This window comes from Ambystoma mexicanum, chromosome 4p, assembly GCF_040938575.1.
Source record: "Ambystoma mexicanum isolate Mex_15411 chromosome 4p, UKY_AmexF1_1, whole genome shotgun sequence".
Taxonomy (NCBI): Eukaryota; Metazoa; Chordata; class Amphibia; order Caudata; family Ambystomatidae; genus Ambystoma; species Ambystoma mexicanum.
The window spans coordinates 1,143,480,434-1,143,496,426 of record NC_090927.1 but is presented as its reverse complement, the minus strand read 5'-3'; the positions used below and the strand labels follow the sequence as shown (position 1 = coordinate 1,143,496,426).

The window sequence follows — 15,993 nt, the reverse complement described above, 5'->3', positions numbered from 1 at the left end:
TAGATCTACCCCCAGCTCGCTGCTTCGAGAAGCGGCTGACCCTGAGGGAATTGGAGACGGATGAGCGAAGGGCTCGGGAAGGAAGATATTTAGGAAGAGAGAGTTGAAGGTATTTAGGCCCCAGCCCAGAAGGCCTTGTGGACAATGCAGAGGGTTTTGAACTTAATCCTCGCAGCCACTGGGAGCCAGTGTAGAAATGTCAGTCCTAGAGAGATACGGTCCCTGGGCTTGAGGCCAAGGACAAGTCTCGCAGTTCTGTTCTGGATGAGTTGCAGAGGGCGGAGAGTGGAGGCAGGCAGATTAAGATAGAGGCTGTTACAGTAGTCCAGCTTCGAGAGAACCAGGGCTCGGGAGACAGTGAGCTTCTGGGGGAAGGAGAGGAAGAGAAGAATACCTCTGAGGAGGTGCAGCTGGTAGTGTGACTTCTTAGAGATGTCAGATATATGAGGAGAGGAGGAGAGTGTGGAGTAGAAGATGACCCCGAGGTTTTTTGCCTTGCAGGTAGGAGCAGGAAGAGGGCCAAGAGAGGCTGGCCAGAGAGCTGCAGGGAAGGAGGCAGTGGGTGTGCCGATGAGTAGAATCTAGTCTTACTGGCATTAAGGCAGAGGTCATTGGCGGCCCACCATTCCTGGATAGCAGACCGACAGTCAGAGATGAGGGAAGGAGAGGAGGAGGCCGAGGGTAGCCTGAAAATGAGCTGGGTATCGTCCGCATAGCACTGAAAGTTGGGGCAGAGGCCGGCGATGCGGTGGGCAAGGAGTGCCAGATACTGGTTGAACAGCCAGGGAGAGGGATTAGATCCCTGGGGAACACCACAGGTGGAAAAAAGATGTCAGAGTGGAAGGACCCAAGTTTGACCTGGGAGGGTCGATTGGAAAGGAAAGAGGTCAGCCACGCCAGAGCCTGACCAGCGATACCCAGGTTATCACAGAGACGGTTGAGCAGGATGGCATGGTTGACAGTGTCAAAGGCAGAAGAGAGATCAAGCAGAATGAGAACATATGGAGTGTTGGAGTTGAGGTTCAAGAGCAGGTCGTCACGGATGTTCAGGAGAGCAGTTTCCGTGCTTCTGGCCGCTCTGAAGCCAGATAGATGGTCATGAAGACTACCAACAGATTCAGCATGGAGGATAAGCTGGGAGATGGCCAGTTTCTCCAGGAGCTTGCCCAGGAAGGGAGTGATGGAGATTGGGCGATAGTTAGCCGGGCAGGAGGGGTCGGAAGAGGGTTTCTTGAGAAGAGGGTGCACAAGGGAGTGCTTGAGGGGGGATGGGAAATTGAGTACTGTGAAATCCTATTAGGAAAATCACTTATTGTTTGTCGCTTCAGGCCCTCTGCCTTTCAAAGTCTCTTTGTTCAAAGACACTTGGGCACGGAAGGCCCTGATGCTAATGATGGAACAGAATCCTCGTGCTAGAGAAGCCAGAGATTGTGCTAGGCTCGAGTGTACCGTCTTGTCCCATGCTGAAAACATGGGGAAGGAAGGCCAATGGCCTGAACATCCTGACATAATACTGTTTCCCACGCTATTTCTAAGGATTGGCAATAGGTTTTGTTAGTATAGGCTTTTATTTTGACAAGATACCAGTAGGACTGCATTATTATTATTTGATGGTTGTAGCTTGCTCCCATCTGTAGATTTAGGATTAGATAGGCATGTTTCAAACCATTTTTGAAGTTCAATAAACGTTCTTGAACTTTGGTCACTTGTGTCTGTCTTACTGTTGATACCATGCCTTCCTTACACCACCATGCTGGAAGACGAGGAATTCATTCCATTACTTTACAATGATGGCACTGTCATCCTGGCATTTACCGCTGCGGGTCTGTATTATGGGCTTATCTATGCCACAGAGTTTCTAGAGGCTAATAAATTAAAACCAAATGAGGATAAAACTAAGATTGTGACCTTTGGAAGAAAGGACAGGAAACTGAAGTGGGAAGTGAAAGGGGCCCCAATGGAGGTAGTAGATTCGTTTGTGTACTTTTGTATGAATTTTACATAGGACTGTAAGTGGTTGCACCATATCAAACACCAGGCAGAGAGGGCCAGAATTGGCCTTCAGGGCCTTCGCAGGTTTTAGTGTAGATATGGTGCCCGAATATTGTGTAAATGCAATGAGGTTTTTAAATGTAAAGTTTTAACTCAAATGATGTATGGCAGTGAGATCTGGGGCTACTGTTCTTGTGAACCCCTCGAGGTGGTACAGCTGCAATTTTGGCATCAAACTCTGGGGCTCCCGCTCGTTTGCCCATGTAGTGCATGGAGGATTGAGCTGGGGATCCAGAGTATCACTTCTATGGCGCAAGCCAAACATCTAGCCTGTTTTGCAAAAATAAAATTAAAGTTAACCACTAACCAGAACCTTCAGCTGGGATTTTCAACCATGGAAAGTCACCCAGGAGTACACAAACCAGCCTGGTATGCAACTGGAGGTGGTCTGGGAACGGTTTTTGGCAGGAAGAGCCAATTACGATCAAGTTAAAAAAGGAGATCAAAACTTGGCCCAGAGGAAATTGGGTTCGGGTGGATGGGGGAAAATGTGTGCGCTACCCTACCTCGCAGCCTGTGTACAGTATAAGGGGTGCCTGTGTGCCCCAGGGCCAATATTAGATTTAGATTACCCAGAGGGACGAGGACTCCTACTTTAAAGTTAGGCTAAACCACTGGTGAAAAGAGCCACCTGGCTAAAAGCTTCAGCAAAATGCAATTGTGGTGTGTTGATGAAGATCTGGAGCGCTTTAATTTGCTATTCCCTTTTCATAAAAGGGAGAGGATGAGATGGCTGAGACCTCACTTCCTAGCATCAAATATTAGAAACTGCAAGGTAATAATTCCCAATGTACTTCCAATACGATGAATTACCTAGGCCAGTCTTTGGAAAAGAGGTTTTGTATAATACATTGTAGGGCAGGTTTTTAACAAAGGGTCTGCTGGTGATTTTTAAAAAACTGTAAAGGACGCGGTTTTAACTGGATTGAGTTCTATTTTATGGCTTAGTTTTATTATGTATTGTAATTTAATGTATACTATGTTAATGGAGAAATCTGAATAAATATTATGAAGGGGGAAGCATCTTAACAAGGTGCCACATTCTTGCGCCTGTGATTCTTTTCCTTTTTTTTCTCAAATCGGTTACTCGATGGCTCTAATCTCAAAAACCACGGCTTATGATTTTCAAACCACCAGCAAGCATTGCCAGCTTTTACCCTCCAGCAGTAGGGAGATTTACCTAGGCAACAGATGTTTTTGCCTGGGGTAATTCTTTTAGCCATGCATTCTCTCGTTTTAATGAGTAGCCAAAAGGGAAGTGGGAAATGTGACATTGGACAACTAATATATTTGTAATCCTATGTTTTGCCCAACTCACTTCCGCTGCTAGCCTGCGAGGACAGTGCAGCAGGGCAAAGGGGTGCAGCTAGCAGCTGAAGGAACGTGAGTGTGTGCGCCTACATCACATCATCTGGAGTTGGGGAGCTCAAATCTCAGAGGGCGCATTCTGAACCTAACAGTAGAAAAGTACTCCTTGTGGATCATGCGATTTGCAGCATATATGAAGACAACCTTGTTTACCTTTTGTATCAATATGGCATACGTGTATTTAACAGTACGCCTTGTAATGTCGTATGTAATACCCATGTTAAGGCTCTGCCCTTGTTAAAACTTGACATTGTATATGGAATGCAGTTTATAATGTCCATTAGCAGGAAGTTCGTGTCTGTCTGTCTGTCTGGATATGCTTACTAACTTGTGTTTTTTGGCTGCCACACTAGGTTATATAATACCTTCCAACATTCCTCTTGCGAGCGCTTTGAGGAACCTGATTACATGTGGAGAATAATTTGTACCATGACATCAAGGACTGTACTAGCGTTGCCAGGCTGTGCCTTCCCAGATCAATTAACAATGGTGCAGACGCATTGACAGCAGTCACATTTCCCTTGTCTAATTATGCACGTAAAATGTAAAACATTGGACGAAAACACGTTTGATCACAAATTTGAACTAATTGTTTTTTTTTTTCACCTGCAGGAAAGATGAAAGATCGTCTGAGTGAGCTATTGGAGTATGCCAAACTGCAAAGTGGGGCCCCCGCAGATGGCGCACAGGAGCCCACACAGGATGTGCTTGTGTACGAGACAGACCATGCCCTGGAAGTTCTGTACAAAGAAGCGTATGGCATCCGGACAGAGAACCACCTCATGAAAGTTGACGTCAAACGCCTTGGAAAGCAAACGACCCGCTTCCTCACCTCCATGCGTCGTCTAAGCAGCATCAAGCGGGATTCCAACAGCATTGCCAAAGACATCAAGGTGCGAGCAGAGGGTATCCACAAAAGGCTTCAGAATTTCAAAACTGCCTGTGAGGAAGCCGAAAATAAGCATGGAGAGAACTCTGCCCTTGCACGGGTCGGCAACTCCCAATTCAATGCCCTCACGCTAGCGTTTCAAGAGGCTATGGTGGAGTACAATGCGGCCGAGATCACCCAGCAGGAGAACTGCAAGATTCGGATTCAACGGCAGCTGGAGATCATGGGGAAGGACATCACTGTGAACCAGATTGAGGACATGATCGAAACTGGCAAATGGGACGTTTTCTCTGAGAACCTTCTGGCCGATGCCCGCGGTGCTCGATCCGCATTGAACGAAATTGAGACGAGGCACAAAGAGTTGCTAAAGTTGGAGTCGCGCATCCGAGAAATTCATGAGCTTTTCCTCCAGATGGCCCTCCTGGTGGAGGAGCAGGCCGAAACCCTGAACATCATTGAAGTAAACGTGGAGAAGGTCAAGGACTATGTTGAGCAGGCTAACGTACAAGTGAGGAAAGCGGTTGAGTACAAGAAGCAGCACCCATGTCGGAAGCTCTGCTGTTGCTGTTTTCCATGCTGCAAATAGTGCGCATTCACAAATTGGGAAATCTTGGATGCAGAACACCAAAGCACAGCAGTGAGTGCTTTTTAACGAACCTCGTGTTTGAGTTGCTCTCCCAATCTCAAGCACATGGATGAGTTCATTTTTAAAGCAATTAAAATATATATATTTTTTATATTTCACTAGAGGCCGACGCCATACAGTAGTTGTACTGATCAAAATTGCAAACTCCAGAAATATCTTAACAGTGTGATTTCTGCTGAGAAAGGACCTTTAAAATTTGGTAATGTTGCTTTGGGTGTCCGAACCAGTCAATATAAGGTTTGAATAAAAGGAGACACCGAAACAAATGTCACCCACCCCTCAATTAGACGCACGACGGTGGGATTTCAGAGGTGTTTGTGACCTTAACATTTTGATTTTTTTGGACTTCATTTAATAAAGTTAAAGAAACAGGATCAAATAATGTTTAAATATGTTAATAAAAAAAGGTATTTTTCTGCATATTGTAATGCCAAAATGCTACTCAAAATTATGAAGTGTTCATAATCTAATTGTATTCTCTCCAGGTTGAGACTTGGCTGCTGACGGCATTAGAAGGACCGAAGTGAATGCAACGTGTTCAGCTATGACCTCAACCTTGAGTGCTAGTTACTGTCTCTTGGCACATCATCAGTATAAATAGGAAACACACATTGAAGAAGCCAAACATGTTGATGTGCGTCTATACATTCGCTATGCATGCATGTTGGCAATCATTTACTCACATCGTTGGCCACCTATTGTAATGCCAGATTGGGAAGTTAAATCCATGTCCTCACAGCTTCAGCGCCTCTCCATCCTTTAAGCTGGCAGGTCACAGCCTTTCCTTTAGAGATCATGCACTCCACTGCATTCTGTGTTGTGTGAAACCTTTTGTAATGCACTACTTTGCTTCTGAAAGTAAACCCAGACTGTGGAATGATTTGAATGCAGCTTTTAGTCCACTCAATCTACTCCGCACGTAACCATGAAAATATACCAATTGGTGGCACTAATCCACTGCAACTAATAAGACGGTATTGGATATATATGATCTTTTTTTCCCCGCTACAGTACCTTTCTCCTTTAATTACCATTTACCTAGCACAATGTCCTGTGGTGAGCGGGTCGAATTTCCTATCCTGATATTTAAGGGATGAGAGCCGCAAGGGACTGGGTTGGTGCTTCCGATGTGCCTCCCATGGGGCGGATGGAGTGGAATCCTGTCAGGTCTCACACCTACCCCTAGACGTTGTATGGACCTACGCAGCAAAACTATAATCCCAACTGGGGGATATTCTTGACAGACTGAATCGGGCCAAGAGACCCTAACTCCAGGCTTCAAGTGAAAGACTGCCACAAGTGTGTTCTTAAGCCCCAACAGCAAGTGAGAAAAACAAAACAATGTTCCCTTCCTTAGTGGATCTGTGAAGATTGGAACCTATTATTAGACTTACAAGGGAAAGTGGGGCGGGAGGGGATCAGAAGAACCCTACAGCACGCAGTCAAGTGAGGGCTTGGCCATAATTTATTCCCTGAGGTGGGAAGGATTTTGAGAACCGGGGAGCAAGGTTTGACTGTGGAAAAAGGATCCAAGATGGCAGAACACTGTACCGCATGTTTATAGGTATGGAATCGCCAGCTGAAACAGATTAATTAGCAATGCGGCAGAGGTCAGTTGGGGAAAAGCTTGAGAAATAAGCAATCCAAAACCCGAAGACAGAACCTTAATGGCCATGGGCAATCAAAAGGGTGCTGCCCAAGAGCCTATACTGGATAATAACTATAAAAATAGCTGTGAAAGCACAAAGAAGTGGAACGCTGGAGTAGGAGGAGTGTACCAGTAGCAGGACAACGTATTTGCCATTGGTTGGAGTGGAGACAAGGAGGGCTCTGAGATCAGGGTTTGCAGCCTGCCAGTGGTTTATGAGAGCCCTATAGAGTGAAGAACTAAGAGAGCACAGTTCTAGGAGAGACCTACACCAGGGCGTTCAGAGAATCCAGGGGTTTGAGAGACTTGCAGTTGAATACAGATAGTTTATAGGTGTAAGAGAGACCTTCCTCGGGAAGCTAGCACAATGGACTACTGGAAGATCAGTCTGAGAAACATGCACCAGGAAGTGCTGAGAGGTGAGAGTTCCACGCGAGACTTGCCTAGTGAAATGCTGAGAGACTGGCAGTATATGCAAGACCTCCACAGGGAAGTGCTAAGAGATTCAAGGTCTATGCGAAAACTGCTCAGTGGAATAAGTGGACAGAATTCTAAGAGACTTGCACAGTCAAGTGCTAGCAGGCTGAATTTCTTTGAAAGATGGCATGAGGAGCTTTAAGAAAGCAGAGGTTTATGCGAGACCCGAACAGTGACATTTTATAAATGAGAGGTTTAGGCGATTCCTGGAAACAAATTGGAAAGTCAGATATCTGAGGGACCTGTGAACTAAATCCTAATGAACCAGGGGACAATGAGATAACAGAGTACGAATGCATGGAATTGGAGATCCACAAAAGAACTGACCCAGTGAATACCAAAGCCCCCGGCTGGTGAGAGACCTGGCTGAGTGATGAGAGTGCTGAAAAACTCAATCACTTAGAGGGACCTAGAAGGAATTTGGAGAAACGAGGCCTGGGAGAGGCCTCCAATTGAAAGCTACAAGGCTGAGGTGAAACCTGATAAGAGAAACCAGAGTACCCGCCAACCTAGAAAAGGTCGAGATACCATGAAAGTAAGAAACCTGGATAAGGTTACAGATTGAGAAACCTCTACGAGAGCCTTCCCATGAGTCTCTTCTATTTTGTTGTGTTATCACAGTGTTGGACATCTGAGAGTAGGATTTGTGAACTCTATTGATGGCCACTCCTTTGTTTGGTGTTTTTATAAGCTTAGGTTAGCCAGAAGTCTTAACTTGTTAAGATTAGGATTTAGAATATTCTAGTTCCATGTGTGCATTGTTCTGTAGACGAGGGTGGCTATGGCGGGATAGGGATTCTGAAAGCTGGACTTCGTTTGTAGACTCGTCCTTTCGCATGCTGCCGCATCACCCCCTCGACCCCAGAGGAAAGTCCACTGTTGACTAGTTTCTGACACTTAGTTTTAGGAGTGTCCTTATTATTTGTAGATGTTTTCCGTAGATCTTCTAGGTGTTTGATCCAACCCCTTCTCTGACAGACCACTAAACCCATCCTTTTGAACCACACTTAACATGTGGGGTGTTATTGCTCGGTCTTAACTCAGCATCTAGAGTCTCTGCAACAGTTAAACCTTGCTGCACCATAATGTCTGTATTCAGGGAATTTCAATTTGGTAAGGTATATTCTTATCTTGAAGTCTGTTTGTGATGCGAAGATTCTGCGTGGCAGTGCTCCAGATAAGATTTTGAAGTGCGAGTATTTTACTCCCCATTTTTTAAATTTGGGAATGAAATTATTTTGTAAGAAGTAAAAATGTAAATCCAATTCCCAATGTGATTATTTTATAAATGAGTAAAAATATGTTTTCACTGGAAAACGGAAATGTATTCACAATAATAATTACTTTGCACATAGTTATTCATACACATTAAATTATACAAGTTTACTTCTTGCAATCGGGCAGTTATGATAGTAGTTTCTTCCTGTGGCACTCTGTGCACTACTGCTCCAAAAATATCCATATAGCTGTGTGGGTGAAAGCGGGGGCACAAGGTCCTACGTGTCTGTTTCCTTTTATTTGTTGGGAGTATTATTACTCCCTATTTTTATTTTTGGTGAGTATTTGCCTATTTTTAGGGAGTACAAGTGGCTCCTACACCATCTGTAGGGCTGCTGCCGGGTTTTCATTTGCATATATCTATGACCATGAATTTAGAGGCCAGACGCCATTTGCAGTCAGAGAAAAAGGAAGAAATTGAAGACCAGACGTTCATAAAGCAGACTCACAATTTCATTATAAATGTAAAGGAAAATGCATTGGCAACCATGTATATTTAAAAACTTGAAAAACAATTATAGGTGGCATGTCTTTCTCTTGAAGGTTTTGTATCTGTAATGAGTGAAAAGACTACCCTTTGCTCTAAAAGTCTGCTTTAAGACAATGTTCTATCTATGAAAGTGGTATTTTGCAAAGTCGTTCCCTCCTTTGGTAGATAAAATAAGGTAACTCTGACCCCATTTTCTTTTTATTGTGTACTAGCCCAGGTGAGATGTTGCTACTTTATCATTGAGAGACAGTGGTTTTTGTTTGACCTGCCTTCTGTCCCATGCTGCGACTGACTAGGGCTTCCATGGCACTGAGCTAGTCACCAACTCCGTGAAGGGAAGCAGGAGCTCCCATGCCAGATGCATTTTTGAAGAGCTGTCCTACTCCCTACTGCCAAAACCTGTATAGACCATTTGAAATCTTACTCCTACAAAGAGCAGCCTGTTTACTAATTTTCTATGACTGTACTGTATGCTGTTAGTGCCTGAGTTGTTTGTATACATTAATGCTGTGTTTAAACCGTTTATGACTGTTAAATATGCATTATTTAACTGCATTTTATACCACAATAGGTTTGACAATTTCGCTTTCACTACAAATAAGTTGTACTTGTAGGCCTATTTTTGTGGTTTTCAAGGGAAACGTCTTTATCTAGTTTGCTTGCACTGATAAGCCTTATCTACAAACGTCACTGGTGTTGCTCTATCACAAGACATGAAATTAACGGTTGCAAATGCTTTGAACCACTTCCAAGCCATCGCAGGCCCTTCTCTACTTGTTTTGCCTGCACTGGCTGGAGGGAATTTTCTATGCCGCAAGGGCGAGGGCAGGTTATAAAGTATCTTTACTTTTAACACTGCCACAGGCCCTCATTTTTATTTATTTTGGTATTTCTAAGATCGTACAAAACCTTAAATACCACAAAAAAGATACATCGCTATGAAAGCATCACTTTGTAAATTGTAATACCTTTTATAAAACCACTTTTTGTAAATACTATTTAAAATGGAAGATTTCCCTTTGTTGCACAAATAGCGTTATGTTTTTTACCCTGGCCAATATCATCAAGCTTAGATTTCAATAACACAGGGCTGTGAAACTTGCATGATTAGTAGCCTCCCTCAAACGCATAGTAAAAATCTAATCTTTTGGAGCCAGCACCACTTGGGAGTTAAGACTGATGGAACTTGTCCTTTTCAACGGATCCACCAGTTCACACTTTGTTGTCCAAATTTCCCTCAGATACTCAGGACCTGATTCATGAAATTATTTTGTTTAAAACGGGGATTTGCGTGCCATTCTGCGTGCAAATCCCTGTTTGACGAATGGGGATTTGCGGGCAGAATGGCGTGCAAATCCGTGCTTTACACGCAAATAATTCCATGAATCAGGGCCTAAATGTATGATCTGTTGGGATGTTGTTCCCGGGACACACTAACTTTCATGGTGTGGATTTGATGGAAAAACAGCTTGATAAAGTCTGTACATTTAGCCGTACAAAGAAGGATGTTAACATATCTTTGTGGACCAGGTCCTCAAGACCTTTATTTTACGTTGCCCTAGCGGGCCACACATCCTACAATATTTATTAAGAAGGGATTTTTAACAACCGTGCCACATGGCACGTGGTGCTGATTCTGGCTGATCGAGATTTTCTGAGAGGGACCACTTACAGCACGTGACCTCTGACCACACCACGTGCATGAATTTAAATGTCCATGAGGGTACCCCTTAACAGTATGCATTCTTATATGCTTGTTTTGAGGATTTCATTTCAATGAAAAATAACTCTTTTAAAGAAAATATGACTTGAGCAGAGGAATTTGCATCATATAAGATAACGCTTTTAAATTGTATCATTTTTGTACAGCACATGTGGTTCCCTACAGACAATGGTTTTGTCCAGATATTTTTTAGGATTAACTTGTATTGTTGTTTGCATATGTAGTGGAAATGTTGGCGTGCACCGTTTCCATCCTTAAACGCTGCTGACCTATAGAAGCAACTGAACGAAACCGAACCTGATGCTACTCGTACAGTTTGAGTCCATTGATCTCAAAAAAGTGCCCAAAAATTAGCAAAACTCAATGAAAAACTAACAAATAATTTATGTAAAAAAAAAAAAGAGGAAAGAACCCAGGGGAGGGTGAAGCAGGGATGGCTCGACATGAAATTGGAATAAAGATGACGTATGAGTGGGACCCCACATTAAAGCAAAGAGGATGGAACATTCAATTAAAAAAAACATAAAAGACATAATATGAATTTAAGATAATTTCCGCCAAGCTAGATTACAGCTACCACCAAATGTAATTGGGTGAAAGCTGTCCGATTACAAGTAGCAGTGTGACAAACTTATTCTCCTCCAAATTTCCCACGGAATCCTTCTGACTCGGAAAATAGAATTACAGGGGGAATTAGTCACACAATTCTTTCAGTTTTTGGTTCTAATGTGGAGGAATTGCCTCCAGCCAAATGGTGGTCGTCTCTCCTCTACCTTACTGCCAAACTATTATGGCAGTGCAATAAAAGTGAAGTTAAGTCCATTACTAATGCGTGTATACCACACCGCCATAATCTTAATGAGCCGGCTAAGTCCTGTGCATGCCATTTGTTGAAGCAGTCCATTCTCTGGGCATCCCTACTTTAAAACCAGGGCTCATGTCAAGGGTATATGTGGGTGGTCGGAGCCCCACCCCCCCTTAATTTGGGCACCTTGATGTGCTCATTTCTGGTGACATCACATTCAATTGGTATGTTAATGAGTCCCCCCACTTTTCTTTTTTAGGACTTGACCCCCGCTTAAAACCATCTCTCACGTAGTGGCTTCTTTTACTCCACCTGTTTAAAGTATACTTGAATGTAAAATCATTGTATTGTATGCAAGATGAATGCCTTTTGAAACGTGGATAGTTAATATTAGCTTGGCTTTGTTTTTGTATTGCATATATATATATATATGTATATATTAATAAATGTCTTTGGACATTAAATACCTAATTTATGGTACCTCAACTGTCTCCCTTTTTACACGTTAGCTAGTGCTTTGGAAAACGTGTTTTTGCTGTTAACCCCAACAAGACCATTTATTTCATAGCTTTCCAACCACAGGGCTCTGCCATGAAATGACAACTGGAAAACTTAGGGGAGCATGTGGAATTCAATGGACTACCGAACTTTAAAGTAATGCTTTTTCCGAACTAACAGATTTTATCTTCTGCTTAACATTTCTCTCTTCTTTCCCAAGATAATCAAATACATTAAATTCTTACGTAACAATATCAGATTTTATATAGTGCTGCATTCCCGCTTTCTCATGCTTGTAAGCTCTGGAATAGCATTTTTGTCCCAGTTTAATGGTACTCCATTCACGAACCTCAGAAGAATGAGGGCCTGCTCTGATTGTGAAGTGCAAGCTTGCCCCATTTCAGAGGCAAGCGCTTAACCTGTGAGCTGTCAACCAACCAGTCACACTTTTGTACTCTTTTTGAAAGAGTTGCAGGATATAGGAGAGTACACTGGAGTGAGTACATTCTTTGGTACTTAAAAAAATTAACTATCATTATACCGGCCTACATTTTGCGGCATATTTGTTTGTGTTTTTTTGTGTTGCCAAAATCGTTATTCCGAAATATCATTGTTGGTGATGTACTTGAAAATGCAATTCTTTAAGATTTTGCCATGAAAAATGTAGCATACACCTGACCTTGGGCATTTGGTTTGCTGGAGCCATGCAGTGTGGTAGCTCAGGGTCTACCTTGCATCCCGTCCTGCACCAGGCAGAGGGTGAACTGCTGATGGTCTGGATCATGCCACGTGATCTGAGTGCCGCTTTACAAAATCTTGGTGTCCCAGTTGTTTACTCCACTCCCTCAAATCTTAAATATGCCTGGTCCTAACTAAAGCTGACAGGCGATGCAAGCAGCCCACACCGATTCCCCCGAAAAACTACAGATCTATCCAATTGTAAAATGGCAACCCTGCTGCACATCACTTTCCAGTGTTGCCCACACAGCCTGGCAATGGGCTCATGGCCAAGAGAACTCCTGTCATGTATACAAATTTCCCGGGGCTCCTGGCAAGTTGATGCTAGCTTGCTAGGAGCCCCACCTCATTGAATTCCAAGGTTTTGGTTACCTGTTCCTGTGTGCCCAAGCCCACCCCCTTGTACCCCTCCCACCACTACTCCCTAGCTGGTCTTGAGTGCCCCCTAACCTCCCCCCATTCATTCACCGTCTCCCTTTGCTTGTCAACGATTCTCATCACCCCACCCCGTCCTCTGTTTGCTGTTGAGTGCTCCTAGCCACCCCCCTTTTCCATCCTGGGATGGTCCTAGGTTTTCCCACACCCCGGACGCATACTTGCCCATTACTACCCTAAGTAAGTCTTGCATTGTCACAACTCATTCACGTAACTAGTAGCTTGCTCCTACGCTGAAGACTTCTACACATTGTAAGGCATCCAAACATGGGAATCATACCATTGTTTGTTGGCATATTTAATGTTTGTTCAATACCCCTATTTTCTACTTACTCGAATACAAAAATAGAATTTTGTTTTTAAATGGTTATTCATTATTTTATTTGTAGCCAGTGTAGAGCATTCAAGCTGCGATATGGCGAGACCTTTTAATCACTGATACGTGATCTTTTTGGTCTTTGCAGTCGAACTGATTGATGGGCAGAAATACGTACAGTAGTTGAGATGCTGGTAGAAGGCGTTTTAATTACTAGCTCAACCTGGGGAATGAAGGATAGTGCGGAACTGAATTAGGCTGCAAGTTTCCCAACTGATTTGCAAGGTTGGGGGTATTTGGGGGTCAGGGTATAGGACTGATGGCCGTTTGAAAGGCATGTTGGAGGGGTTCCCAGGGCCAAAGAGCAAGATCTCAGTATTGGCAGCATTTACACACACATGGGTGTGCACGTTGTAACCCTTATTGTACAGATTCGAGCAGAAAGTGTCCAGAGACTGAGCTACAGCCCCCCTATTGCCTGATGATGAAGGGATGAAGAAGAGAGGGAGAGAATTCCAGTGTTAATAGGCTAAGAGAGCAAAAGATCGGAAAGGGGAAGAAGCACAGGGAGGTTTCGGGACAGTGAAAAGAAGCTGATTTTGTGATCGGAGAATCCGAGAGGGGGAATCGAACGAGACTAGCAAAGAAAGATGAGGAGCCAAGTCATGAGTACATTTAAAAACAATTGAAAGAAAATGGTAGAGAAGACGTGATTCAAAGCGAAGCCGTGAAGTAGACAGTAAAGATGTGATTGAGGAGCGAAAAGGTGAGAAGTTAGACAGAAGAATTATAAACCGATCGGAGAGGACGAAGATCTGAGGCAGGGAGGCCAAAAAGAAGAAAAGTGCAGTAGTCGATAAGACCAAGCACTGGAAAAGAAGCTTTGTTGCATGGAATGAGAGATGGGGGCAAGCACGACGGATGTTACAAAGGGCATAGGGACAGGAGTGAGCAATAGAAGAGATATGCAGTTTAAAGGAAAGCGAGGGGGACGGAGGAGGAAAAGTGGGAGGAATAGTTGAAACTGGAAAGAACCTCAGTCTTAGAAGTATTGAGATGTAGAAAATGAGAAAACCTCTGGTTTTGGACTAAAGAAAGGCAAATTGAAACAGTGGAGTACACAGTAGAGTCAAAGGAAGAGAACAAGAGAAAGGTTTGTGTATTTGCATACAGATGAAAGGAAATATTACATGAAGAAATAAGAACAGAGGAAGGGGGGGTGTAGAGGGAGAAAAATAGAGGACCAAGTACAGAACCTTGAGGGACACCATAGAGAAGAGGAAGTGAGGAAGAGGTGTGTCCAGCTCAAGTTACAGAATAGGACCGCTGAGAGGAGCAGAACCATTCAAGGACAGACCAAGGAATACTCAAAGAAGAAAGACGAAGTGTGAGATCAAGTGTCTAATCCTGCAGATAGATTCAGAAGAATAAGTAGAGGAGAACTTAGAATGACGAGTTGACTGAAGAGAGTTTGAGACATGCAAAAGAGCAGTCTCAGTCGAATTAGGATGACAGAGTCCATTTTGGAGAGGTGGTAGGAGAGAATTAAGTTTGGAAACTAGCAACCTGGGTGTATGCAGCCTGCTCAAGAATTTGAGAGCAGGGGAACAACTGAAATTGGGTGAAAATTAACAGGAGTGGATGTGTTAAGAGTCAGGTTTTTTTTCTTCAGAATCTGAGAATAAGAGTATGATTAAAGGTAGCCAGGAAACCTGAGTTAGAAAGGGAGGAATTAATATGTGTAGTGAGATGAGGAAGAAGATGGGGATAGACATGTGGAATAAGAGAAGAGGCTCAGGAAATGCCGGGTAGGAATGGCAAAAGCATCAGAATCGGTGAGAGTAGAGAATGAGGATAAGTATGAAGGTGAACTAGGAGTGGGAGAAGACCAAAAGCAGAGCGAAGATTAGCAACGTGTGAAGCAACTGGCAAAGTCAGAGGAAGAAAGGGATAAAAGGAAGGTCGGTTGGGATATTTAGGGGACTGGATGTTGTGCAGGAGTTGGAAGAGATGACTACGGTGAGTAAGAGTAAGATATGCAAAGTGTTTTTTTTTTTTGCCACACGTGGGGCAGAGTGAATACAAGACTGTAAAGATGAAAGTGCATCAAGATGAGGAGGACATAGAGATGTTTTCCAGTGCCGCTCAGCTTCATGCAGATGGCATCAAAGGGAGATAAGATCAAAAGTAAGCCAACGCTGAGGAGATTTGCGAGTGGAAGTAATAGAACAAAGAGGAGAGACAGAATCAAGTACAGACAGGATAGAATGGAGGGTACTAGCAGCCACATTAGGAGACAAGTAAGAGAAAGTAGGAATAGTTGGAAGAGTGTACAGAAGAGAGAAAAGATAGAGTTAAAGGAACAAAGATTACGAGAGTAAAAGTAGGCAAAGGAGGAGGAGGAGTAGTAGAAAAGGTAGGGGAGAGAGAGACGCAGAAAGTAAAAGGTGATCAGACGCATAGAAGGGATAGGAAGACACAAGTTCAGCTGAAGTAAGGAAAAGATTAGGTCAAGAGAAGAGCCAGACTGATGGGAGGGTGGGATGGCAACAGCCACAGATAATAGGAGTTAGTAAGTGAAATCAACTGAGAGCAAGAAGGATTAGAAGAAGGGAGATTAAAGTCACCCA

The 15,993-nt window shown here is 43.5% G+C and overlaps 1 protein-coding gene across 3 annotated transcripts in view; it reads left to right on the top strand.

Annotated features, from left to right (window-relative positions):
• The window catches only part of STX11 (syntaxin 11), a 341,517-nt gene extending 329,670 nt beyond the window's left edge, over positions 1-11,847 (top strand). For all 3 annotated transcript variants that reach the window (XM_069606733.1, XM_069606734.1, XM_069606735.1), the window contains exon 2: positions 4,033-11,847. In XM_069606733.1, coding sequence (XP_069462834.1) covers positions 4,033-4,895 — 863 coding nt within the window. In that variant the 3' untranslated portion in view covers positions 4,896-11,847. The remainder of the gene's footprint in view (positions 1-4,032) is intronic.
• The last annotated feature ends 4,146 nt before the right edge of the window (positions 11,848-15,993 follow it).